At 41.3% G+C, this 25,797-nt stretch overlaps 4 protein-coding genes across 5 annotated transcripts; 2 read left to right on the top strand and 2 right to left on the bottom strand.

Moving 5' to 3' along the window:
• Positions 1-3,874: 3,874 nt before the first annotated feature.
• Positions 3,875-7,260, top strand: LOC131883588 (major facilitator superfamily domain-containing protein 10-like). Of its 2 annotated transcripts, none has more exons than XM_059231089.1 (2): positions 3,875-4,178; positions 5,541-7,260. In XM_059231089.1, the coding sequence occupies exon 2, from the start codon at positions 5,584-5,586 to the stop codon at positions 6,967-6,969; it is 1,386 nt and encodes a 461-aa protein (XP_059087072.1). In that variant the 5' UTR covers positions 3,875-4,178; positions 5,541-5,583; the 3' UTR covers positions 6,970-7,260. The 2 variants fall into 2 exon arrangements, with proteins under 2 accessions (XP_059087072.1, XP_059087074.1); XM_059231091.1 differs by lacking the exon at positions 3,875-4,178 and adding an exon at positions 4,969-5,443.
• On the top strand, positions 7,260-13,751 carry LOC131883587 (arylsulfatase H-like). The gene is made up of 10 exons (XM_059231088.1): positions 7,260-7,439; positions 7,874-7,977; positions 8,367-8,492; positions 8,822-9,143; positions 9,213-9,464; positions 10,807-10,955; positions 11,293-11,477; positions 12,937-13,054; positions 13,210-13,381; positions 13,558-13,751. Exons 1-10 carry the CDS (start codon positions 7,270-7,272, stop codon positions 13,703-13,705), a joined length of 1,746 nt encoding a protein of 581 aa, XP_059087071.1. The 5' UTR covers positions 7,260-7,269; the 3' UTR covers positions 13,706-13,751.
• A 390-nt stretch (positions 13,752-14,141) lies between these two features.
• Positions 14,142-18,308, bottom strand: LOC131883504 (vitamin D3 receptor-like). Its single transcript, XM_059230988.1, has 2 exons — positions 16,538-18,308; positions 14,142-15,945 (listed from the first exon to the last, which is right to left on the bottom strand). Exons 1-2 carry the CDS (start codon positions 17,516-17,518, stop codon positions 15,496-15,498), a joined length of 1,431 nt encoding a protein of 476 aa, XP_059086971.1. The 5' UTR covers positions 17,519-18,308; the 3' UTR covers positions 14,142-15,495.
• A 4,579-nt stretch (positions 18,309-22,887) lies between these two features.
• Positions 22,888-24,986, bottom strand: LOC131883233 (trichohyalin-like). The gene is made up of 2 exons (XM_059230652.1): positions 24,838-24,986; positions 22,888-24,772 (listed from the first exon to the last, which is right to left on the bottom strand). The coding sequence occupies exons 1-2, from the start codon at positions 24,932-24,934 to the stop codon at positions 23,028-23,030; spliced, it is 1,842 nt and encodes a 613-aa protein (XP_059086635.1). The 5' UTR covers positions 24,935-24,986; the 3' UTR covers positions 22,888-23,027.
• Between the last annotated feature and the right edge of the window lie 811 nt (positions 24,987-25,797).

The raw sequence follows: 25,797 nt of genomic DNA, 5'->3' as shown, positions 1-25,797 counted from the left end.
TATTACAGAATGTTCTTATTTTGAATTAGACATTTTGTAATCTAAGAAACGTTTTTTTGTCTAATATTGCGCTATGTATCTTTTAGTACTCTGCTGTAGTGAAAAATACCCCAGTGACCTCTTGAAAATTTGTGCCGATATTATCATTCAGCTGCTACTTAAAGGAGACAATAATATCATTCAGAAATACTGATCAAATATCTCGGCTAAATTTCTTGCTTGGGTTATCAGGGGCTTGTCTTCACGCTACAAGATGGCATAGGTCACTCAAGGTCAGTTCGATTCGGTACTTTACCATCAACATCCCAGAACAGAACAGTGAACTGTTCATCTACCCCCAAAAATCCTAACTCACGTCGGGTTGTTCAGGCTCAATTTCCCGGTCTGGCTCGGAATCCGAAGTCAAAGAGGAGGACGAGGAGTAGCTGGCCCGCTCTAGACCGCTCTGGGGACGGGGTAGGATCCGGCCGATCGAGCTCGCTTCATTTTCAAAGCTGATCTCAAATGGACTTGGAGCCAAGCTTCGGATCCAGAATGGAGTTTGGGGCAAATCAACCCAGACCAAAACAAACCAAGCCCAAACAGAGATGTTTTGTGAGGGTGACCAAAGCCATCCTTGTCCCGTTTCTTTGCTAGTTAATTTGTCTAGATGTTCTTAGGTTTGTCAACTGAAAGAAACACACCTGAGTACCTGGTTTTGGCACGGAGGCAAATTTTCGGCAACCAACATGCATTGTGATGCAACTAAATTACAAAATTTTATGAGCTTTTTGCGACCTTCCTGAATCACACTGTCCCTGAGAATGGATTACCCGAGGGGTAATTGGAACATTGACAAATGAGCTTCTTTTGAGACCTATAGTTCTTTGTTACGGTATGGAATTGGAGTTCCAGTTCATCAATCCATAAAGGAATGGTTCATTTAGCATTGTATTTTCATAAAATGTCAGTATTACTCACTAACATGCTTAAATATTGCTTTTTATAAAAAGCAATTTCTGGACTTATTTTTTCTCTATAAGAGTTTTCTATTTTGAATTAGACATTTTGTAATCTAAGAAACGTTTTTTTGTCTAATATTGCGCTATGTATCTTTTAGTACTCTGCTGTAGTGAAAAATACCCCAGTGACCTCTTGAAAATTTGTGCCGATATTATCATTCAGCTGCTACTTAAAGGAGACAATAATATCATTCAGAAATACTGATCAAATATCTCGGCTAAATTTCTTGCTTGGGTTATCAGGGGCTTGTCTTCACGCTACAAGATGGGCAATCGTCATTACTACCAAAATTAAAGATTGATATTGCCTAATCATTAGCACATCTGCCTGCAACGCAAACTTTCAAACAATGACTGGGAAGTTGGGTCCTTGTCTGACATTTTTTCTGGTCAGGTCAAAAAGCACCTTCTGACGCATACAACCAAACAAAGATCAAAGTGGGATGTACTGGTTTGATACTTGGGCCCAGAGACAGATTGATCACTAGAGGGCTAGTCTGTTGATCACTATTGTTCTCAAACTTATGCAAATAAGATTTATTTACATTCTGAACCCTTATTTGAATCGTTTTGCATCCTGGACCTTTACTTGTATCTTTGCATCTTGAGCCCGTTTTCACATAATTATGCATTTTAAGTTTTATTTTGCTGATATTATGTGGGCCACAAAAAATTCATTTTCATTCTTCAAGTTTTTCAGCTGTCCAAGTTAAGTTGAAGTAAACAGGTGACAAGATGGATGAACCGGAAAATTTGACTTGTTCAAATAGAAATTACAAGTGACAAGAATTCGTATAAAGTTCCAAAATATTTTTAATGTGAGTGGTTGCCAAGAAACATCCAAGCACTCCATGAAAGTGAATCAGATGTGTTTTATTCCCTACAGAGTGAAAAAGGGGCCAACTACTACACAATCTTGGAATTCCAATGTCAATCATCTTGAATTATAAGCAACAATATATGTGAAAATTGGACTTTATTGACTGGAAATGATCAGCAGGAACCTCTTAAACAGGATGGAGGGTGAAAACCGATCCAGGTAAGGCCTAATTCATCGTTTAGACCCATTTCTTAATGAGATCAAAGCCTACCGGGTATATGGCGACAATTTCATAGATCTCCAGTTAAATTGAGACCTCCATGCTTCAAATCAAAGTTGTTGTAGCAACAGCATCTGTAATTGTCATGGAAATTTATTCTTGGATACAATGAGGCACAGGAGCCAATTTACAAGGCATGGAGGCAACTTCAACAAGGATGGAAGCTTGCCCTGATCCAAGATGCAATGCATCCTCTACTGCAAAATAAGAAGAAGCAAGAACCAGTGAGCATCTCATCAGAAGCTGAAATGTCACACTATCAGGACCAGGAGAACCTTAACACCTCAAGTCCCTGATGGCCTTTGAAGCATCTTGATCTGTAGCACAAGATCATCTAAATGCTCAACTTGACTGACCTTGCCAATCTCAATAGAACTTATCAGAGCTATGAGTTGTTGCTTCTAAGCTCAGTAGGGTTGAAAACACACTAGAGAACTGATCTCCTAGCATGTTAGCCATAGCTCTACATTACTAATGGCTCCCCCACCAACCTCAAGAGGCCAAACTGGGTGTTTCATCTTTCTCTTAAAGTTCGCATAAGAGAAAAAACCTTTGGATGTCACGTCACTCACATATTTATGTGTGAAAAATGTTGAAACAGTACACCTCTACATCCACTAACACAATGAACCATACTTTTGCTTCATGAAATGCAATGCATCAAAGTAGTTGAATTCTGAAATCCACAGAGTAGGGTACAATCTTAAGATATCTGGTGATAAAAGTCCGTAGTGAAAGCAAGCTCTGTGCATGACACAAATAGTTAATGGAAGGCCAGGAAATTCAACTCAAGCAGAAAAGCATCTGATGGTAGATTGTCCTATTTACCACCCATACATGTGCCGTCAGTCCATGAGACTCAAGACTGCATTGAAATCCCCAATGGTGAATTGTGACTGACATGTATTTCTGACTAGACTGGTTTATATACATTTGACTAGTTACAGAATTTGAAGATGCACTCAATGTGCAGAAAATCCGGAGGTACAAGTTTATTTGCAAAATTTACAGGATGCAAGTTGTGGCCGGCACTCTTGATCACATCAGGAGAAAGATATATTCTATATCACGCAACCGCTGTCAGGGTTTGATACGCGACAACCTCGCCAAACTCGTTTTTTTTCTAATTGTCTTACACCACACTTCAATCTGTGAGGTGCCTAGCTACTCAACAAAATGCCTCTTCAGAATACTTTCATATATCTCTAATTGAATCAAAGATAATTTAAAAAAAATTGCAAAATTTGAAGGTGCAATTAATTTGCAGAAAATTCTCGGAGGTACAAGTTTTTTGCAAAAATTTGCAAAATCTACAGGACGCAAGTTGCGGCCGCCCCATTGGTCACATCAGGAGGAAAATCAGGTCAGGGTTTCATAGGCGAAAACCGCACCAAATTCGTTTTTTCTAATTGTCTTACACCAAACTTCAATCTGTGAGGTGCCTAGCTACTCAACAAAATGCCTTCTCAGTATAATCTTCTCTATTAATCAAGAATCAAAGACAATTTTAAAAAGTTACAAAATTTGAAGATGCACTCAATGTGCAGAAAATCCGAAGGTACAAGTTTATTTGCAAAATTTACAGGATGCAAGTTGTGCCGGCCCTCTTGATCACATCAGGAGAAAGATATATTCTCTATCACGCAACCGCTGTCAGGGTTTGATACGCGACAACCTCGCCAAACTCGGTTTTTATAATTGTCTTACACCAAACTTCACCCTGTGAAGTGCCTAGCTACTCAACAAAATGCCTTCTTCAGACTACTTTGATCTCCAATTGAATCAAAGGTAATAAAAAAATCACTACAAGGTAAATTTAAACTTCATTTGGCTTTGATTCTCAGTTACGTGTCCCTGATTTTCCACGTTCAAGTGACGGAACGGTGAGTCGGTACACCCGGTACAGAAGTTACACACGTTACACACTGTACACACCACAACAACCACTCTCTTCACTGCTACATGTAGTACAACATCGTATGAAGGAAGGAAAGTCAGCTACTGGTCTGTCTGTTCATGCATTGCCCATGCTATTAGCACTACAACCACCTGTGTATTGTGAGGCTTGTCAATTCAAGTGAGTGTTCCAACATTAAAAAGATTGACGAGAGTCATATAAGGCTGAGGCTGGACCTCCCCTTATTTTGTCTCAGTGCCATGTCATGGCTTATATAGATGTTTGTTAATTTCATACAATGTGAGGATGGAGGTTTCGAGGTGTGATGTTAGGGATGCAGTCGAGTACCAATGTTACTTTCAAAATAATGTCAAAGGTCTTTTCAATCCTGTTTCTCGTTATTGTTTGTTGTCAATCTGTATTGTGCTCGTTTTGTATGTTTGTTCAGTACTGCCATGCTTTTTGTGCTATTGTTATAGGTTTTCAAAATCGCTTCAATGCCATTAGTTTACATCAAGTCATTCCGTTTGTTGAGAGGGATTGGCGATTCAAAAGACTACATTTTCCCCGATTTAAAGAATGGCAAGAGATTGCTGGATTTGTTTTATTATGATTCTATTTGTCAGGTTGCTTGCATTGAAAACGCCCATAATGAAGCCTGTTTTCCCCATTTAATATGCGAAAGGCAATGATTTAAAAGCCATGGATCGAGCTCGTCTGCCTGAAAAACAGAAATTGAATCGCACCGGATATATATCTTATTAGCTAATGCAAATCCTTTGATTTTTTAACTATTTGTGAAGCTAAAATCCGGCCATTTTTTCCAAATTTGTGCAAAACACCTGAGTTCAATCGGACTCGCCATGCACTTTTATGACTCTTAAAAAGCATGTTTGTCTACAATCAATGTATTTTTTTCAGAGTAACGTTGCGTTTGTTTATGTGCGGTTTGCGTTCTATGGGTAACTCGATCACGCACATTTGTTTGGGATAGCTTTTTGACCAGTTCTAATGTGCATTCAAATTCATCTTTGCTCTTCCTTGTGAATAAGTTATTATTTCGTATTGTTGTTGTAGCTCTGAAGTTTTGAGACTGGAAAGAAGGATAATCGATATCGAGTTATGATGACGTACCATGAACTCAACACTTGTAGTAAATTTTAGAGCTCGGATTGGCAAATCGTGTTTTATATGTAGCCATTGATGCGTTTACAAAGCACAAAGTCACTGATACATCTGCCCAGCATCGTCCGAAGAGTCATGAACACCTCTCTCCCACTTATTTTCAAATTCTTGAATCATCGTCGAATCGGCTTGCTTGCCTTGATGACGAATCGTAACTTGAACCGGTCTGAATCACTTTCATGATTCAGACAGATAACACCTGTAATGACAAAGACCTGATTGTCCAATCTCTTGGTTATGCAGGCCCATTGCATGATGATGTAAACCTTTTCAACCTTTTCAATGGAACACGTTGACTAGAAACTTGCAGGTGTCGCCTCCGATTTCAATGTCTTTCCCGTCTGTTCTCTTTGCCAGGTAGTGGATCGTGCCTGGAACAAACATCAACAGTATCCTCGTCATGACTGTGTTGAGATCTGGAACCGTTTTGGATGACCCGGAGGGCACCATCTACCCGGAGGGCGGTGACAAGGCCAAGGACAAGGGCACCTCTCGTATGACCATCGTCATCTTCGTGGGTCTTCTCATCGACCTTTTGGCTTTCACTCTCATCCTCCCGCTATTCCCGGCCTTGCTCGATTTCTACCGTCGCAACGACAAGGATGGTTTGTACCCGTTCTTAGAGAGGCAGGTCCAGTTCTTCCAAAGGTTGCTGGGTGCTCCTGAGCAATTCAATACGGTGCTCTTCGGCGGATTCATCGGATCACTGTTCTCTTTGCTTCAATTCCTGGCCTCGCCCATCATTGGAGGGATGAGTGATCTTTACGGACGACGACCGCTGTTACTCATCAGCACAGCGGGGATCGCTCTGTCTTACGGAATATGGGCCATGGCGGGATCGTTTTCCATATTCGTCTTGGCTCGGATCATCGGTGGATTATCCAAAGGCAACGTGAGTTTAGCCACTGCCATCGTGACTGATGAATCCACGCCGAAAACCCGAGGACGTGGGATGGCCCTAATTGGGATTGCCTTTTCAGTGGGCTTCATCCTCGGACCCATCATTGGAGCTTTTTTCTCCATTTGGGCCAAGGAACGAACCGGAGCTTGGTATGTCTATCCGGCCCTGTGTGCCCTGACCCTGAGTGTTTTTGACTTGATATTCCTGTACGTGAAATTTGAGGAGACGCTCCCCGAGAAACAAAGGCTCAAGAACTTTAACCAAGCCATCGCTCAAGCATTCATGTACATCAACCCGTTGTCCCTCTTCAAGTTCGCCTCGTTGAAGAATTTGCCCAAAAAGGAGCACGAATCACTCCAAACCTTGGGTCTAGTCTACTTCCTCTACCTTTTTCTGTACTCGGGCCTGGAATTTACGCTCACTTTCCTCACGCACATCCGATTCAAATTCAACTCCATGGATCAGGGCAAAATGTTCCTGTTCATTGGACTACTGATGGCTGTTATCCAGGGTGGATACGTTCGCCGAATTCCCCAAGGGAAGGAGAAACAAATGGTGCTTTATGGCCTTCTACTTATCATTCCGTCCTTTGCCATTGTCGGGTTTGCCTACAATATTTTCACCCTTTACGTGGGATTGGCTTTGTATGCCCTTTCCACTTCGGTTTGTGTGCCTTGTATGACCACCTTGGTGTCATCCTATGGCGATGCGAATCAGAAAGGCATCGTTATGGGGGTCTATCGATCCCTGGGGGCCCTGGGCAGAGCCTTGGGGCCTATGGTCTCGTGTACCTTGTATTGGTTGGTGGGACCTGAGATTTGTTATTGTGTGGGCGGGCTGGCACTCATTGGTCCCTATATTCTATTGAGAAGATCATCAGCCTAAGGAATGTTTTGTTATCAAGAGTTTTCTCAAACCATTTGTAATACATATGCTGCTTCAACTTCCGTCTCAAAGACTTGTCTGTTCACTTGGGAACACATTCCAAACGAGGCCGTATCAATCTATGCGCATCTGTTGACAATATTATATTTCTCTATTTATATATCCAAATACATCTACTTATCCATTCCATCGTGCCTTTAGAACGAAATACAGAAACGACCATCCACCCAAAATGTATCAGCCTCGCCATTGCCCAAAGACCAAGCCTGACCTTCTAGTGTCTTATTTTCAGCATAAGACATGAGATCAATCCTGGGCGGGATTCTCATCTGTCTGTCAGAATTTTTAGTGGCTCAGACTTCCAAGGATATCACGCGACCCAATATCCTCGTTTTGTTGGCAGACGACCTCGGGATTGGTGATGTGGGTTGTTTCGGCAATTCCTCGATATCCACTCCAAATATTGATAGGTTTGAGCTTGCATCACCTGTCTCTTTTTTTACGACTCTGTCCCTTCCATAACGTTAACCAATGTTCCTTCGTTCGCTTTATTCATGATTTGAAGAACATTTGGTCAGATTCAATTAAGCTGTTTGTTGGTAACCATTTCCTTTTTGCTCTAATTATCGATTACGGTACGTAAGATGGTTTTCATTAATGAGTGTTAATCCCTCCTTATTTCGTTTCAAACGGGCGATTTTGGTTAACTAGTATTGCAAAAGAAAGGCTACTTGTATGACATAACTGTTCCAAGAGATCGCATTGTCAGCACTTTAAAACCGTGTTTCAACGTAAAGTACACCACTTTCGGGATTTACTTGTTGGTGACTGCAGATTGAATCAATCATACATTTGTGATTCAGATCATTTTTAGAAATCGTCATGGACATTTCATTGCTTACAGATTGTGCAATGAGGGTCTAAAGCTAACTCACCACATGTCAGCATCTGCGGTTTGCACTCCCAGCCGTGCCTCTTTCTTAACAGGAAGATATCCGCTCCGCACAGGTGAGATGTCTTTATTTGAAATACTCGTATCATGGTCAAAACGACTCTTGAAGGCAACCTCGTCAGGTGGGATGATATGTAGAGTAAAAAATGAAATATGTGAATGCAAACACTTGTTCGAGCTCAAATGAAGAATTCCGAGAAAGAGAAGCGAAGGGGCTTGATAGTTCCAATTTATGTGGATTCTCGAGGGCTTGAGGGTAGCCTTAGAATCCCCTTAGAATTGGCCCTCAAACTTGGGTAAAAGCCAGGCTGGGAGATGCTCTTAAAAAGTTTCATCAGACAAAGTACCGTTCGTATCTCATCTGATCACTTTGCAATCTTATAAAAAAACAAAAACTAAAATGATGAACAGAATGACGTATAATATTTGAGACGTTTCATTGAAGGTTTAACAGGGGATGTTAATACTCCACCAGTGATTGTTTACACTTCTGCTAGAAGTGGTCTTCCTTCCAACGAAACAACGTGGGCGACCGTGCTTCAAAATATTGGATATCAAACTGCTGCATTTGGTAAGGATGTCCTTCTCAAGTTCTCCGTAAGAATGGTTCCATCGCAATACCAATGGGCTTAACTTTCCCTCGCCATCCAAGAGAAAAGTACAAAGAATTAGCCAACAAATATTTATTTTCGACAATGAATCCTCATTCGGTGGCTAATCCTTTGTTACGAATTGCAATTCTCAAAATAGTGAACGCGACACAATGACGTTCCAAATTTGAATATTTGCCCCCCCCTCTTATAAGGTTTCGGAGCCAATTTTAGGCAAGAACATGATCCGATTTACGAGAAGCGACTTATGTAGCTAGCCTGTTTCACTTCAACCTGCCATTTTTTCCAGGAAAATGGCATTTAGGATGGGATGAAGACTGGCGAGGGGATCAGAATCATGGACCTTTGGGCCATGGGTTCCAGTACTTTTTTGGATTGCCATTTACTCTAGTGGATGGAATGGAGCTTAACACACCGTTCTTGACTTATTCCGGATGGAGACAAGCCGGCAATCCATTGCACGATCGTATGATGGCGGCCTTCTTGGCCTTTGTGGTGGTTTTGGCCGTCTACAATAAGGAATTCGGCTACACAATGATGGTGTTCATCATTGTGTTCTTTATGATTGGGTGGTTCTTCTTGGAACACTTCCAATTTCACACGGATACCTGGCAAGTACTTAATAGCTTAGAGGTACAATTATCGTTTTCATCTTTTGACTAAATGCTTACTCTCCGTAGGTGGGGACGAAGCTTTTACATGGAAAAGTTATTGAACAGCGTCGTTATGGAGGACCGGAAGGTGTATGAGCAGCCAATTGACTTGCCAAAATTGGTGGATCAGTTGTCCAATAAAACTCTCGATTACCTGGACAAAGTACACAAGTCGGAGGATCCGTTTGCGATTTACTTTGCCTTTCCAAATGTCCACACTCCTATGGTTCCCAATAAGAGATTTCGAGGAAAAAGCCGTTTTGGACCCTACGGCGATAGGTGAGATCGATATTCGAAAGGCCAAGGACTTACTTGTCCAACTCAGGCCATAAATAATTACGAATGTCGTGTTCAACCTATTTCATTATTCCCGTCGTTGTTCCAAAACCGCAAAGTGCAAATGTCAACCGTCCTACTTTGAGGCCAGGTCTGTCGCATCTTAAGTGAATCAACTGGAATCGAGCCCTTCAAGCTAATTGACACTTGCCCCACTTTCAGAGGAAAATCAATCTAATCCAGTTCATATAGAAACTTTCCATTTCCTCTCAATCCTATCTCGTCCAGACCATCTTAGGATAGAGCATATAGATCACCGCTTTTGTAGACCATAAGAGTGAGCACTCAACCCCGAAAAAAGAGTTCAGTCTCATAATATGCATTCAATCATCACCTATGTAAAGATCAGTTCCGTTTGTTGGTGAAGCATGAATTATATCAAACATCAAGGAATTATCTTATTGCTGTGGGCGTGGATAAGCGGCACCTTTTTCTCTTGAGGCGGGTCGTGGAATAGAAAAGAACCATGCTAGGACCCTGCTACTAATGCAATTCTTAGGAATAGAGGCCAATGTCGTTGAGACGTACTTTCCCGACAAGCAAAGCTACCTATCTTACCATGGAACTTTTCCCATTAACCAGTGGCTAATCCAATGTCAGAATGGCTCTCCATATGTGGGTGTGATCGAAGAATTAGGAAAGAGACTGGGCTTACCACCACACCAACCCGTCTCCTTCTATTTGTTACATCGGTTTCAAAAGAAATGAATTACTTACTCTCTATCCAGATGAAAATGCGTGTACTGGACCACAAAACTGTTCATCGCCAGTATTGTGAAAAAATGTAACTTTATCGACTTTCTTCTCTATTTGAATTAAGTTGCACTCTAGAAAAATGGCAACTGTTTTCAAGAGGAGGTGGGTCCAAAATGATATCAAAACCACATCAAAGCTACTTGATTTCAATTCTAATAGCATCGTGGATGAATATCGGTAGATATTGTTAGCCCAGGGTTTAAGTAGTGGTTGACAGAAATAGGTGATTACATGCATTAAAGCCAGCTAAAAATGAACTAAAATACAGCGTATGAATATATGTTTTTCTTCTAAATATAACTTGATATGAGCTTGATATTCGTCATTGTTCCACCTCAGAAATTCCTGTGAATGAATAATTAATCCTGTGTTTATGAGCAAATAGCACTCAAGAAACTCACGTACAATCTAAAAAGGAAGTATTGCGCATTAAATTTCTAAATTTGGGATACGTCGGAATCAACTCCTTGGGGATCAGATTAGATTGGTGCGGGACTAATGACATTTTCGGCTTTGTTCTCTCATTCAGTATCTTGGAGATGGACGCCGCAATCGGAAAAATTCTCGATAAACTCGACGAAATGGACGTGGCAGACAACACTCTAGTTTACTTTACCTCCGATCATGGAAGCCACATCGATATTGGCACAAAAGGTGGAAGTAATGGCATCTATCCAGGTATTGTTATAAAACCTACCAGACTATTTCTACTATCAAACTGTTCTCTGACGATAACAATGCAAATGAGCAAAATTCAGAACTAATTCTTTGGCGTGTGTCACAAAACCAGTTCGAATCTCGACTTACAATCCTGCCTTTCTGATCATTAGTTTACTTTGCGACAACAAGTATAGATAACTTACCGTTACAAACCATTTTGAGATCATAGGTTTCTGAGCCGAAACTTTTGGTTCCCCAAAAGAGGCTGTAAGTTAAGAAATGATGAACCCGTCGAGAAATCGCGCTTGTGCAAAGAGTGCCCTTTTTTTCACCCGCCACGCTTCCTTTGATTCAGGTGGAAAAATGATGTGCGCCTTTGAAGGTGTTATTCGCGTTCCTGCAGCCATTCGTTGGCCAAAGGTCATTCCCAAGGGCTCCTCCTCGAACGTATTGACCACTTTAACCGACTTTCTGCCCACCATATTGAATGTTATCAAGACTGCAGATGACTCGCAACAAATCAAGGATCTCCACGAAAAAGTTTGAGTTTGACACGCCACAATATCGTTGGAAACGATGCGGTGTTTCTCGAGGCTACAGGATGTCAAGATATTGATGTTCCGTCGAGAAACTTTTGATGATCCATAGATAACTAATTTGATTGTTCAGATGAATTTGGGAGCCCTGCTTGGCCATGACATCAATAACTGAGTTTGGTATTATTATATTTTATTCAAAAATTCAACCAAGTTCCCAAGTGTGACCAATGGCGAGACATTGTCAGTGGGGGAGCATTATTTAGAAGTCCACTGGCAACCAAGCCATCAGGAGGATTGGCTCAATCATGTTGTGTTATGAATGAGTAGTGATGTAGGAATTTAAGAAACAAGATTTCAGCGCCAAAAAGGGTGTTTTGCAGAAATGGCATTCTTTTGCAGGTTTACATTTGCCATGTTTACAAAACAAATGACCCAAAAATTGGGCAAACCGACGACATTTGTTCAATCTCAAACATGTAAATATCCTCTGTTTTATGTTTAGGGGTGTGAGATCATTAGGTCTTCTTAACTTTTTGGTCTGATTTTGCTTAAGGGCATTATTAAAAGATGACATGAAATGTTTCAATCTGTACAGTTTTTACAATTTTTCCTGCTCAAAAAGGGGATTCATTCTGACTGACGGAACACTCTTTTTTTGATTTTGTGAGCAAGTCTCATTAAAAGAAAGGCCAGTTATGCCGCCAGATCCACATTCATTTCTAGCATGTATTAGTATTTTAGCATAATTATTGTTCCTGGCAACTCATGCTTATTTAGCAGGCTTGGTCTAATCTTCTTTGCCCAATTAATTGAAACCGCCAGACAGACGTTACGTTAGGTAAAAAAGAAGGCCCTTTATATCGTAACTTTGTTTTTTTTTATCCAAAATTGCGCTCTTTGTTTTGTACTTCCTCTAATTAGATGCAGACTAATAACTGCTCCAGTGTTTCTAAAAATTGGAGGCTTGTGAAGTAGTTTTATGAGGATAGGTTTGGGAAATTGTCCACTAACATTTAAGGACCCCACCAGTCCTCTTGACACATTACACCACATTTAACCCGTTAAGTGCATTTTTTTTCCGGTCATTCAAAGTCATATTCATTGCAAGGGTGCAATTTCGTTCTTGGATAGTCAAGGGAAAGAGCTATCAAGATGAATGTCCTTGACAAGCTTGGAAATATGATGGATTGTCGATATTCAACCTTTTGGTCTGACAGGCTAATTTGGGTGAATTCTAGAAAAGGGAGTTTAAATTACAAACAAGAGCATTGCAACTACTTTTTGGTCTCGTGGTCAAGTAAACATTCCAAACTCATCCCAGAAAATCAATTTAATCAAATCAGTCATCCAATTTAACGTCTAATTTCTGAAGGGGACATCAGTTTCTTGACACCTTATAAACGGTGGTCTCATATGCGTATGTAGTTCTGTTTTCTGATATAATCTCTTCTTTATCCTAGTTGGATGGAAAGAGCTACTCCCAACTTCTGTCGAATCCGAAGGCCATTCCCAAGGAGACCCGTATGTTTCGACATTATTGCGGCATTTATCTCCATGGTCTCACTCACGAAACCCAAGGTGCATGCTTAAAAAGAGAGCAAAAATAGAAAATACTCTTCTTTCTCTTTTGTATCCTTCGTACTTTTTGACTTTGCAAAGGCGCGCGGACGATTTTCGCCCAGAAAAATACTGTTCTTTCTACTCATATGTGTTTACATTCCCGTATATTTCAGACGGTCGTGCCTTCAAGGCTTATTTTCATCAGCCTCGCCTCAACAGCCAAGGTCATTGCGGTGAGATCTGCCCTTGTTTTGGCCCCGATGTCTTGAACTTAACTCAACCTTTAATATACGATAAAAATGTTGATCCAAGCGAGCAGAACCCATTGCCCGAGGACAATGAGATGTAAGTGGAATGACATTTTGTCAAAACATTTTGTGGAGAAGTGATCCTCACAAGGCCTACGTTCCACAAGTGCAACCTCGCACACATGTGGCTGATTTGAAGTGCGATGGTTCTGCTCGCTCAAAAAGAAGCTTAGCCTAAAGGTAATGGATTGAATTGGTATCGCTTCATTTCAGATATCAGACCTTGCTTCCATTGGTTTTGGAAGAAAAAGATAAAGCCAATAGTGAGTGGAATCCACCCAGTCAGCTCTCTAGTATTTGGTCCACCATGCCAAGGCCATGGTTCCAACCTTGTGCTCGATTTCCACTCTGTCGGACGTGAAAAGACAGATAACTTTGAAATGAGTGAATAAATTTTTCCACCATAATTCCTAAGATGTTGTAGTTCCTTCAATAAACTTTTCATGAAATCAGCTATTTGTAGTCAAAGCTGTTATTGTGACGGTCGTACATCAGACTACCGGCGATTTCTGTGGACAAACACCGATCTCCAAAATATTTTGTAGTCGTATGCCAATCGATACGGTAATTAGTCGCCTTTGTTTAAACGGTACGGTGCAGAACCCAAACAACGTACGTAGTCGAAAAGAGGTCACGTTTCCATTGTGTATGAAAAAACGAGCACATTTGGAGCTTTTTCGTTGACAAAAGAAATTGATCTGCTGACGATCAGAACTACTTCTTCCAATTCCAAGAGCACGAATGCACGTTTTCTGTTTAATGGTTCCCGAGGGTGTTGTATGACCAAAATCCAGAGATTCTACTTGGGAAATATTTTTTATATTTTCTTTAAAAAGACTCTATAATATGCACGAAGGTTGTTGAAACACGATATCGTATATAACATGAATAATCACAAAATAAACTATAACATTTTTTGAGGTGTATGCGTGGTTTATGCTGGACATTGAGCAACTCGATGGATTCAAATGACACGAAATGTTCGTGTTGAGGGAGTTCTAAGGGGGAGGGAGGGGTGAATATATAGGGTCCTTGTATTGTATTTATCATCACACAAAACTAGTTTCGGTTTCGACACATTTATCAGGGGTGCAAAAACGACAGGTTGGTACCTCTCTTCACAACGCCATCTAGTGTAGGGGTAGATAGGTTCAGCTTCTTGAGTTCATGAGGTGGTGTCAGTACAAAAATATCTGAAAATCTCTCGCTAATAGAGGTATTGCGATGCAGCAAGAAGGAAAGTGGACTCTTTGCTGATGTCCTTCACTTTACAATTGAGCCTGCTGGGTGGAATATTTTGTTCGATTTTCAAATCTTGCAGTTTTAAAGCAAACATGAATCTATCTCTCCAGACTGGAAAAACGTGACTAGTGGGGAAGGACAATCTCCAATCGAGATCATGTATGCATCACATTTTGAGAATAGTGTGGGAAGTGGTTGGTGTAAAACAACAGCAAAAATTTGGGTAGCAATTTGCATGAATTAAAAATTAGATATAAATTTGCAACAATTTGATCGAATACGTGTGCGAGTATGAAATCAAGGGCTACACACGTGAACATTTGAACTGAGACGGGGTCAATGGTGCGGAGGTGGCACCTAATGGTTTCTGTTCTAGGCAAGCACTCAAGAGTTTGCTCAGCTTTTCAAACGGAGCCTTTTGTCTCTTGATCAATAGAGGGCAGTACACCCTTGCATGACTAAACTCCGCTAAAACGAAATAAAGTCATAGAAAGCCATAAAATATTAAAGAGAAAGTGGGAAAACGTCTCTTTTTGAGACTAGCGAGTGTCTGAATTGAATTGAAACGAATCATGGTTTCACTTCTTCCAGCATTTCCGACATTCGAAAGAAAGAATGCCCTGTGTTAACAAAAGATGTCGCTCTATTAGTCCTACGAGTCTTTCAGACGTTACCCCGTTTGCCCCACAGAGGGCTTCAAACAAGCGAAGAGTTTTCGTTTGGGCAATAGCCCATTTGAATAGAATTAGAGGTAATTAATTGATCGGGTTGTTGACTTTTGCAAGAAACGGAAGTTTGGGCAACAGAAACATGTATCTGTTATGAAATACCATGAACATAAGCTTCTTCCATTCCATCGAAATTTCATTACACACTAACAAACTTCAACCTAGTGATGACGACGATCTCTTACAAAAGCAGTCGCTCTTGCTTTAAAATATGGGCCATCTCTCGAAGCTTATCCAGAAATTGTGTACATTTCTGGAACGAGACTCGACCTAATTGGTCGCCTTTGACAGAAAAGAGGTGTTTGTAGAGGAGTTGGGAGAAATAGCTTCGTCTTGAGGACACCTGATTCGATTGAATGAGCTCTTCCGATGGCGGAGCGAGCATGGTCATGATCATCATGAGAACCGAAGTGATATCGTCCATGTCGAGGTTGAACAGCTCATCCATGAGGTTCTTGTACTCTTCTTCTTTGTCCGCACTGCAACACCAAGGGGAGTTAAAAAACTGCGAGTACGTCAACCGGTTTGGAGAGGCTGATATGGCTTGGTTGGGCTGGGTGCCATTGGTCAAACATAGCTGTCCTTGAAGGCTGTTCGTCGGTTTTAACATCCGCGCCGACTTCAGGTTGACCTGATGGAAAGAGAAACATTGCCATAAGGAGAAATCGGAAGCAGACCTACGTAGAATACACCATTCCAAATAGTCTGGATGTATGTAGACCCGAATCGTGTTAGTTATGAGAGGTATCGGTAATGGATTTTACCGGATTAGATTACGTGCTATAGCTTAAGGTGATGTGGGCACGTACAGTATGCTCAGATAGGTCCCTCACGTGCCCGTTGTATCACAAAAGCTGAGAATGCAATTCAGTAAGCCAGAGATAAATTCATGTAATGCCGTTGAAGAGGTCGGAACAAGAGAATTGCTAGAGAGAACCGAGATAGATCTAGTTTGAAAAGTTGCACGTTTTGAGGGGCTTAAAGGCCTTTAATTAGGACAGAGATAAGGCTATGACGATAGATGTCAAGCCTTAAAAAAAGAACTGCCATCCAATTGAAAAACACTGAATCAGCACAACAGTCGCCGGATGGAGGAAGCTGTTGGGCCACTGTCAACTACGCCATGTTTATTTGGACCAAAGTACATCTTGGCCGACCTGATTCTTGTTTTGATAGGGCGTAAGCATATATTGCTTTAGACCTCCCTGGATGAACAAACTTACCACCATGTGCGTGTTGCATCGGAGAAGGATCTGTTGGTCACTCCACATGAGGGATGAAAAGAAGTCCAGTCTGCTCATGAATTTGGAAATTCTTTGGACACAAGTACTGAAGCCATCGACACAAGCGTCGTATGGAATGATGGTTCCATGTTTTGCACTGTCCATGAATTTGATTAGGGTTTCATGTCTGATGGGAATTTCTCTTCGACAGGCGGCTTCTTTCAAGACTAGATCATCGAGGAAGGTCTTCTCATCGAGAGTGGGGATGCTTTGTAACGTAGTTTCATTCCCACGGGGATCCCAATGCTCATAGCCCATTTGAAGGCCGTAGGGAATGATCTCCTTCCTCTCTTGGCCACTGATCTCGGAAGCAATACTCTCGTCTTCGGTATCATCTTCACTTTTGAACGTCTGGTCGGGCATAAATTCACTCTCCGGTGAAAGATTGGCATCGTCGTGCTCCGGATTCTTGGCACAATCTGACGAGATCGATGTCCTCGAGTCGGATGACCGTCGGAGGCCCTTGCGGAGCTCCATTTTCTTCTTTAAGATCTTGGCTCGGTTGTCTTTCCGCTCATCCTCTGTCATCACCCAGGAAGGCTTCATGCCGATATCGATGCACTTTTTGAAGCGGCAGCTCTGACAATGTTTTCGGGTCTCCTTTGTGACGGGGCATTTACTATTTCTAGAGCACTCATAATGAGCCTCGTTACTGACAGATCTACGGAAGAATGCTCGGCAAGAATAGCAGGCAATTGCTCCGTAATGGACGTGGTCATTGGCAATATCTCCGCACACCGAACACGCCACAATCCGGATGTATCGTTTCCTCGGCTTTCGAGGTTTGGCTGGGTTTGACGCATTGGGATTCGAGCGTTTTCCTCCAGGTTTTCGAGCTTGGCTCGAACAGTCTCCGAGGCCATTGCCCAAGATTGGGGGACTGGGTAGAGACGACATGGTCAAGGAACCTCCAACATCCATGAGAACACTTTTTCACCTATGGGCTATTTTAGCATCCCACAGAACTCTTTGTATCACATCACGGATCAAACACAAAATTGAGGTTCGCGAAGGGCAATGGAAGACACAGCCTGGCTGTCCGGAACGAAATTGGCCTTTATGAGAGAGTGGTGCCTCACATGTGATTTTATTTCTTCCTTTTCTCCCTCTTTTTCTTTCTTTCTTTCACTCCATCTCTCTCTCTCTCTCTGTCTCTTCAACACACGATGAAGATTCGTGTGTTCAGAGGCAAAACTTGTTTTGTTCCCAGCCCTCACATGTCTCACATTCGCCCACAACCCGCACTACGCGATCGGCAGCGGGGATTCTGGTCCGACTGATGTACAGGGAACGTAGTTACTTTGTATTTAGTGCAGGTTCGAGTTTGACAAGCTGCCTGTTCAGTCTCGACGATCTGAACACTCTCACATTATTCGTCTGTTGCTGGCCCTAGAAGACGAGATTGAGGTAGTTGTGGTGGTAGCAGTCGTGGCCCACGGTAGTCCTGAGCTATTTTTCTATGGGCAAAATGACAAGGGTTTCTTCGGCAATGATCCAGGTCGACCTCCTTTTACACACTTGGAAAATGGAAGAATCCCAAATGCTCGAAGGACCTTGACTCCACCGCAACAACTAGCCTCTCACTGGATCCCTCTGGTTCCGGCTGGAGTTTGGTTTGACAAGAAAAAGTGAGGCCCTTCACTGAATTGAACTTGGCCTCTGCCTGGTCCAACTTGACGGACGAGGAATCTGTCTCCGTCTCAGTACGTCGTGGATGGAGGAGTTCGCGTAACGTCCTCGTCGTCGTTGGTGGACGCTCTCGCTCTCTCTCTCTCATGCTCAATCCTTGCTCAATCTATGGACGCGGCCTCTCTATTTCTGTGGCATTCGTTCATGTGCTCAGGCGGGTCGGACTCGAGGGCGCTAGCCAAAAACTCTGAGAACAGGACTCGTTGGAGGCCTGAATGGCTCGGACAGGCATGGTCTTATTCAATCGAGACGATATTTTTTTCACAGCCTAAAGTCCAGGACAGGGATGCTATTTTCAAAGGACCGACTTCAAACGTGTGTGATGCACGTGTCTGAGGCAATGCGAAGAAGTATTTAACGCTTTTGTTTTCGAGAAGTTGCCCGCATTCTCGTTTAATAACGAGTTGATTTTTGCACTAACGGTGATTTGGTGCTCTGTGAGGGATATGAGTGGAATTGTCGTGGTTTAGATTGTCAAGATAAGTCATCATTGTTACTTCTGAAAAGCAAGAGCAATCAAGTCAACGAAAACCCATCATATATCAACCTTTTGAGCGCGGTTCAACAAAAAAAACAAACTTTCAAGAGATGTAACGTTCGAACGCACGTGTGATATCCTATTAAAACTCATTCTCCTGATGCACCACTTGCGTCATCATGCCTTTTCATAGTAGAGGAACCCTGTGTATCTGATGCCTAACATTGACAGTAATAAGAACTTTTGAGAGAACAACCAACTGATTGTTAGGGTCAGGTTGGCTTCCGATGCGGTACGGAACTCAGTTTTGGCGAGTGTATCAACTTCATCACCAGGATCATCTGTATACCGGATGACAATGGTTACAGCAACACGACAACGATAGGAAAATGTGCAGCAATCGGAGGGCTTGAATATCCACAGAAGCCCAAGTCTTTTGGCGAGCGTCTGATGGATATGGCTGTAGAGAGTCAATGAACGACTCGGTTTATTTTTTACGGCTTGACGAGTAGTTGTGTATGATTTGTGGGTCCTTTATTATCTTCATAGTATAAAAGTTGAGATTTTTAAAGGCTTTTGATACACATAACAGGCATAAACGCTAATGTCACAATTAGAGTGATTGATTATGTCCAAATTTCAAAAACTTGTGGTGGCCTTGTACTGTTGCTAATGAAGAATAGCTGGACTTATTAAAATCGGTTGTTAAGGTATGATTCTGATTTAATTTGATGCCAAGATTTTATCTTTTAAGACTACTTTTGGTTAATAAATCTTCATGCAATGAAATATTTTTTTCAATCTAAGGCTCAGGTAAGCATCATTTAACCTAAACTTACGCAAAGTGCCATACTTTCTCATAAATTTGCGTTACCCGCTGTCCATTTCCGAGTAAGTTATTGCCCACCGCTATAAAATTATAGCCATCTCTAGGGTCATCTCAAGGGCCATTGTGAAAAGTCCCTTACCGCCATTTCCCATCCTGTGGTAAGTCATCCCTATGGTATAACGTACCAAGTGGATTCAGACTGGTGTTTTTCTGCGGTACCGACCCGCCATGACAACGTGCAGACAACAATATCCAGTTTGTCAACCAATCCATCCAACAGTTAGGCCTGACAAGAGAGGCCATGTGTACATACGTGCTAGAGTATGATAAGATTAGCTCTGGGAACCGAGATGCGAATTGCAGATATCTGATGACATTAGCATGGCAAATCTAATTTCAAAGCACTTGTGTTGGTTCAACTTAAACAAGACCTTGAACTCATATGGTTTCGCATTATGTTGGTTGGAAGTGGATTAAGCTATTCAAGGGATACGTGAGACGAACTGAGCCTTGGGAAGAAAGCCGACGAGGCTTTCTTCTCCCAGGCCCAAGCATGTTGGAGTGCTTCCGAGGCAAAAGTACTGTACGGGTGCTTGGAATTCGTACTTTTAAGGGGAGAGTTCGTACAAAACAATCCTGGACAGACAGCCTTCTGCGTGCAGCCTCCTTCCTGATCCAAAGATGCAAAGCTACCGCTTGAAGTATCATATGTATATGCATAGGGTAGCAGGAGTTTCAAGGAACTGGGCGAACATGACAACTGCGTTCTATCGAGTCTATAGTCAACCATGTTCATCCGTGTTCCAATCACCTTTGGTTGACATAATGTCCCGTTTTCGAAAGCAAATCAAGACCCATAAAAAGCCATATGAAGGAATGGAATCCATCGAATAAAAGTGCCGGCAAAGAAGTGCTGGAATGAGCAAAGCAAGGCTTTTGTTCGACTATTGAGCTCTGGTCCACGAAGTTTGTCCGTGCTCTGATGGACCTAATACCTCGAAGCATTTTGCAATCCTTGCTGTATGCGGCAGAGCAAAGACTAACTGGCTTGAGGCATCGCCAACATGCATCGTTTGGATCCGCTCTTTTTAGAGGCCTCCCCACAATCTCTACGAGTTATGCTGATGGGCCTGTGTTTTTGTTGAAAAACGTTTTGACCGCCTAGTTGGCGAATTGAATTGCAAAGGCGCATAGCTAACTAAATCTTTACATAGGGGCAACACTGCAGCTAGATAAAAGGTTTAAACGAGTGCATTGGCAATTCCTCGAGTTACACAAGTTTTTTCGTCGCTGAAACAAAAATAATTTAGAATTGACTCGCGAGTTTTCGATGTATGAGACTGATTCTCAAGTCTTTGTAATTAAGATGAGTCAGAGAGCTCCTTTGTTTGTAATTGAAATAGTCTCAAGACGAAGATGCTAATTTTGAGTGAACATGTGAACTTTATATTATTGATAGGCCAAAAATGGAACGAGAATAGCAACATATCTGAAAGATTTGATCAAAAATCAGTAATACTCAGAAGCAAAGTCGTTCAAGTCCTGGTAAAAGACTCAAGTCTTTCAGAATCTGTAGAAAATTGGCTCGAGTCTGAGGAGCCGTACCAATGACTCTGATTAGCCCTACACTAAATACAGTCAACAAAATATTCTTACCCAACGTTTTCCCCCCAAAAATCGGCCCATTCCGAGTCGAAACAACTCAGAGTCCACTTTCAAAATACATATGAATGACATCAGAAATCAGAGACAAGAATCGTTGCTAGTAAAGACCAATTACTTTTATGATGTTCCTTTGTATGGAGTCTCCTTTCAGATTAAATCGTCACAAGGATTTGTAGCTAACCCAGAGCTGGCCCAAAACTCAAATGTTATGTAGGTTTTACAACTTAGACTGAGTTCCTCATAATCCAGATTTAGACAGATCTATTCAATCATCATACCTAGATCATGCTGGTGATACCTAATCAAGGGTCACAACGCCAACTTAGCAAGGCATCGCTTGTTGGGAGAACAACAATCTACTTCAGCAATACCAGGTCAGAAATGATAATTAGGCTGGACGTTCACGACCAGAATCATTAAACATTTGTCGTGATCGACTGGCAACAATGAGTTTTTCCAACATCAACTCATTATTGCGGTAGCATTAAAGAAGATGAATAAAGAGTGAAGATGTCCTAAGTCCTAAGTCGTAGAGTAGAGGTAGACAATACTAGTTAAAGGGGAAAAATCGAGCATAACTGGGATGAAAAGTCTACCTCTTTGAAAGCTATTTTCACCTCTAGTTTATTGGAAATTTGAATGCAGTCATACCAAAACCCTGGACAAATTAAACTAACGTTATCAGAAAAATATTGCCCTGTATTTCAATCGAATGGTATTAAGTTTTCTTGGACGAATACAAGTTTCTGTTTCTCTCATATTCCCTCCATTAGTTTAGAAGCAAATACCTTTTCAAAGACGAAACTACTGGCATACAAATGCATTTCTACAAAAAAATTACATGAGCGGTAAAAAACGGACAAGTGTAACGTTCGAATGGAAGAGCGAGGTGTTTCAAGAAAACATGATTCGGCTTTAAGAGGTTCAGTGAATGTCCTTAAAAGGTATCGAAGTATTAAGTTTTGTCCTTTCTTTCGCCATTCAATGCTTCGAAGCTTAGATGTTGAAAAAACGCTTCATAAATTGTATTGACAAGACAATTCGAAAACGGGGTCACCAAAAAAAAAAACAATGTTCACTTATAACAAATTGCCATTTGGCCACATCGAAACAATCTAAAGTTGAAACAAAATTTAATCCTACTCGTTGGTTGTCCCATATCTCGTGAGGCGATTTTCAAATAAAAAGATTAAAAAAAATTGACATCTGTCATCTGACAGCAAAGCCAAAACGCCAAATGTCTTAGCCACCTTTCTGCCGCGAGAGGTATTTATGAAAACGGCTCGAATCATTACGGATAAGCATGATTTTTTAGAATGTCTTAATACCGCGTGTTATCTCGAACCAGCGGTGAAAATCAATCTGGATCTGGGCTATTCACTCAATCGCCTTTTATCTTAAGCGTAAATATTAAACTTACTCTTGTTACCATTATTTACGCATAGCATAACCTATTGTGTTGGATCTTTTTTTTGTTCAATTGATGATTAAACCAAAATCGGAACACTATCTTTTCAAGTTTATCTTCTAATGAATTTAAATACATAGGCAATAAATAAGTGCACTTTTTGAATAACGATGACCACCTACACGTTCCCTAGATTTATGTACTTAAAGGAAGAAACACGATCCACATGTAACTTTATGTCAGGCTTTTGGATAGCGTATTGAAATTTTTCTGGGTAAGGATAACTGGCTAGGGTTAAAATCACATCGAGTTGAATGAACGCCCATAAGTCAGACGACTTCAACCAATGGTCTGAAACAAATCAGCATTTCCAGCAGCAACATCCGGGGTTTACGGATGGCTCTCCTGAGGAATCGTCTGAGTTTGCTTGGCTCTCGGATTGACTTTGGTTGTCTTCTGGTTGGATTGGGTCACCAGTTTGATTTTCCTCCCAATTTTGAAGTTCCTTGTCAGCTTCGTGCTTCATTTCCGTCCATTTGTCGAGCAACTCTTTGGATTGCTCCGTCAGAGAGGCCATTTGTTTTTCAATGCCGACTAGATCTAAATCCAAATCTTTAATGCCTTGCAGTTTGACTTTCAAAGTTGGATCGAAGCGAGTTTGCCGATCTTTTGAAGCCGAAGTTTGTAACTCCTGCTTCAGTTCTTGGGTCATTTGCTCAAGAATTTGGTCTTGTTTCGTAACAAAATCTGACCCTGATTTGTTCTCCCAAATTCGACACATTTTTCGAATCTTCTTGGAACGAAGTTGTTCCATTTGGGCCTTAGCGTTCTTAAAGTGGTTCAATTCAGCTTGCTGGACTTTGTCAAGAGCGGATTTGGTCTTGTCCAAAAGATCTTTAGCCTTTGTTTGACGATCATATTTCAACCGAGTGTGATTGGCCTTCAATTCGTCTACTTTGGCTGCAATCAATCGTAATTGGTCTCGAATCTCGTCCCGATCTCTCCTCATTTGATCAAATTTGGCCTTATTGGCCTCTAATTTGGGAATGGTGTCCAATCCTTGTTGCAGCTCTCCTTGAAGTTGATCTATTACTCCATCGTGTTCTCTCTTCACCTCAGCCTTTTGGTCTTCGGTGTCTGCATTGATTTCCTCCAACTCCGCGAGAAGCTTCATTTTTCGTTCCTCTAATTGCTGAACCGCTCCGCGAGCCTTCTCCAAGAGGTTTTCACTCACTTCAGTAAATTGATTAGATTCTCTTTCGGACGTCATGGGGATTTCCAAAGCCAGATCCTCAAACGCTTTCTTCGATCCTTCAAGATAAGCCATCTCACCTTGGAGTTGAGACCTCTGTCGAATTTGGATAAGTCGCCCGTCCAGAATGGAATTTGTTAATTCTTTGAGATGTTTGGTTCCTTCTGTCTCGCTCCTTGTCCATTCCTTGGCGGACTTCTCTCTCTCATCTTGAATCTTGTTCTTCAAATCCATGACTTTTATTTCCAAGTCGGATTTGAGGCCCTTGATGTCCTTCAGCCATCTTTTGGACTCTTGTCTGACCTTTTCGATTTGTTGCTCGTCCTGTTTCTCACATTGCTCTCGTTGTTGCTTCCATCGTATCAAATCCTGTTGGACCTGACGCTCCGTTTGGATCAAGTTCCTCCTTTCAACCTTGAGAGATTGGTCAATCTCCTGATTCAGCTTCCCTTCCTCATCTAATTCTTGGTTCAATTCCTTCAAAACCTTTTCTTTTGATTCCGTTAGTTCACGGATTTCCTTATCTGACCATTTGGAATCATGGCTGGCCATCTGGGCCTTCAATCTCTTCTTCTCTTGTTCCAAATCTCCAATGATACTTTGCTCTTGCTTCCTCATTTCTTTGGTTTTCTTGGACCATTTTTTGATCGCCTTCTCGATCCTCGTATCTTCCTGCCTTTTGGCTTCCTCCAAGGATTTCAAGGTCTTTTGAGCTTCATCTAGTTCCTGTAGCTTAGGATGATTCTCCAGGATCTTGATTTGCTCTTCATCTGCCTTGATGGCCTTCCTGACCTTTTCCAACTCGATCTTGATCCTGAATTCTTGCTCAGGAATCGAAGAAGACGTTTGAACGTCTGAAACAAAATAGGATTGAAAGGAAAAATGTTGTCAAAAATATCCCGTACGTACATTGACTAACCAGAAGAAGATCGTGATATGGGTTCAGAACCATCCGAAGAATTATAGTGAACCTCAATATCACCTTTAATGTAGTTGTAAGACACGCCTTTCTTCATATCGTTGAATGAAGTTTTGCTTCTTTGTTAAGATTTAGTCCGCCTCAGGTTTCATACCAGGCATTTCAAAAGTGGTATAATCAATATATTTAATCTCCACTCTTATTTCATTACAAGGCCTCTATAACACAAAACGGTGGCTCATGAATTTGAGTTGGCGGATTTATGCCAAGTATTTACAAATCAAATCAACGGTTCTAGTCTAGAAATTATACATTGCTTAAGCTGTTGAGACATGATATGAGCCTCATATTATGTTGCCCCAGGGTTCACACGGTCAAACAAACTGGAACTAGTCAGTTAAAGGTAAAATACTGCTACTTCAGTTGTCAATCACCATCCAGAATTTTGTCAATTGTAAACACACTATAAAGATAGGGTTTAAGGTTTTGAACATTTCTTGGTGCATAAAAAAAGTTGCTGCAGGGAGCCCGGAAATAGTGATGACTGATGATATAGTATTGTCCTTGAAAAAAAAAATGATTCGATCAATAATTCAAGTTAAAATTTCGTGCATTAATATTTCAAAATTTGATCCTTGAACATCTGTCAAGGTTTCTACCCAAAAGTTTTCATTCATTGTCTCCTATCAAAGAGCAGGAGCAAATTTCGGGAACCCAAATCTCGCTTTTGCGTGAAAAAAGTATTTCAGTAACGGTGAGTGTTTACTACGTAGATAACATAGACTGTTAAACTTTTAGTTTCAAGTGTGAAAAAGCTTGTCGTGGTTTAAAGGCTGTGGTGGTCGCAAATGAAGATCACGTCGAATGATTCGCGCAAAATCATTGGATATTTGTTCAATAACCTTTTAACAAAACAATTGCCATGGCTTTCGGATTTCGTTCTTAAATAGCAAATTAATT

This window comes from Tigriopus californicus, chromosome 7 (genome assembly GCF_007210705.1).
Source record: "Tigriopus californicus strain San Diego chromosome 7, Tcal_SD_v2.1, whole genome shotgun sequence".
Lineage (NCBI taxonomy): Eukaryota > Metazoa > Arthropoda > Copepoda > Harpacticoida > Harpacticidae > Tigriopus > Tigriopus californicus.
This window is presented reverse-complemented; position numbering and strand designations above follow the sequence as displayed.

Bases quoted from the DNA above. Each gene is read 5' to 3' on its own strand.
- LOC131883504 (XM_059230988.1), bottom strand. From the start codon at position 17,518: ATGGATGTTGGAGGTTCCTTGACCATGTCGTCTCTACCCAGTCCCCCA. The intron at 15,946-16,537 runs GTAAGTTTGTTC...TCTTTCCATCAG, and splicing joins GATGCAACACGCACATGGTG to GTCAACCTGAAGTCGGCGCG.
- LOC131883233 (XM_059230652.1), bottom strand. From the start codon at position 24,934: ATGAAGAAAGGCGTGTCTTACAACTACATTAAAGGTGATATTGAGGTT. The intron at 24,773-24,837 runs GTTAGTCAATGT...ATTTTGTTTCAG, and splicing joins CATATCACGATCTTCTTCTG to ACGTTCAAACGTCTTCTTCG.
- LOC131883588 (XM_059231089.1), top strand. From the start codon at position 5,584: ATGACTGTGTTGAGATCTGGAACCGTTTTGGATGACCCGGAGGGCACC.
- LOC131883587 (XM_059231088.1), top strand. From the start codon at position 7,270: ATGAGATCAATCCTGGGCGGGATTCTCATCTGTCTGTCAGAATTTTTA. The intron at 7,978-8,366 runs GTGAGATGTCTT...GTTTCATTGAAG, and splicing joins AAGATATCCGCTCCGCACAG to GTTTAACAGGGGATGTTAAT. The intron at 10,956-11,292 runs GTATTGTTATAA...CCTTTGATTCAG, and splicing joins AAGTAATGGCATCTATCCAG to GTGGAAAAATGATGTGCGCC.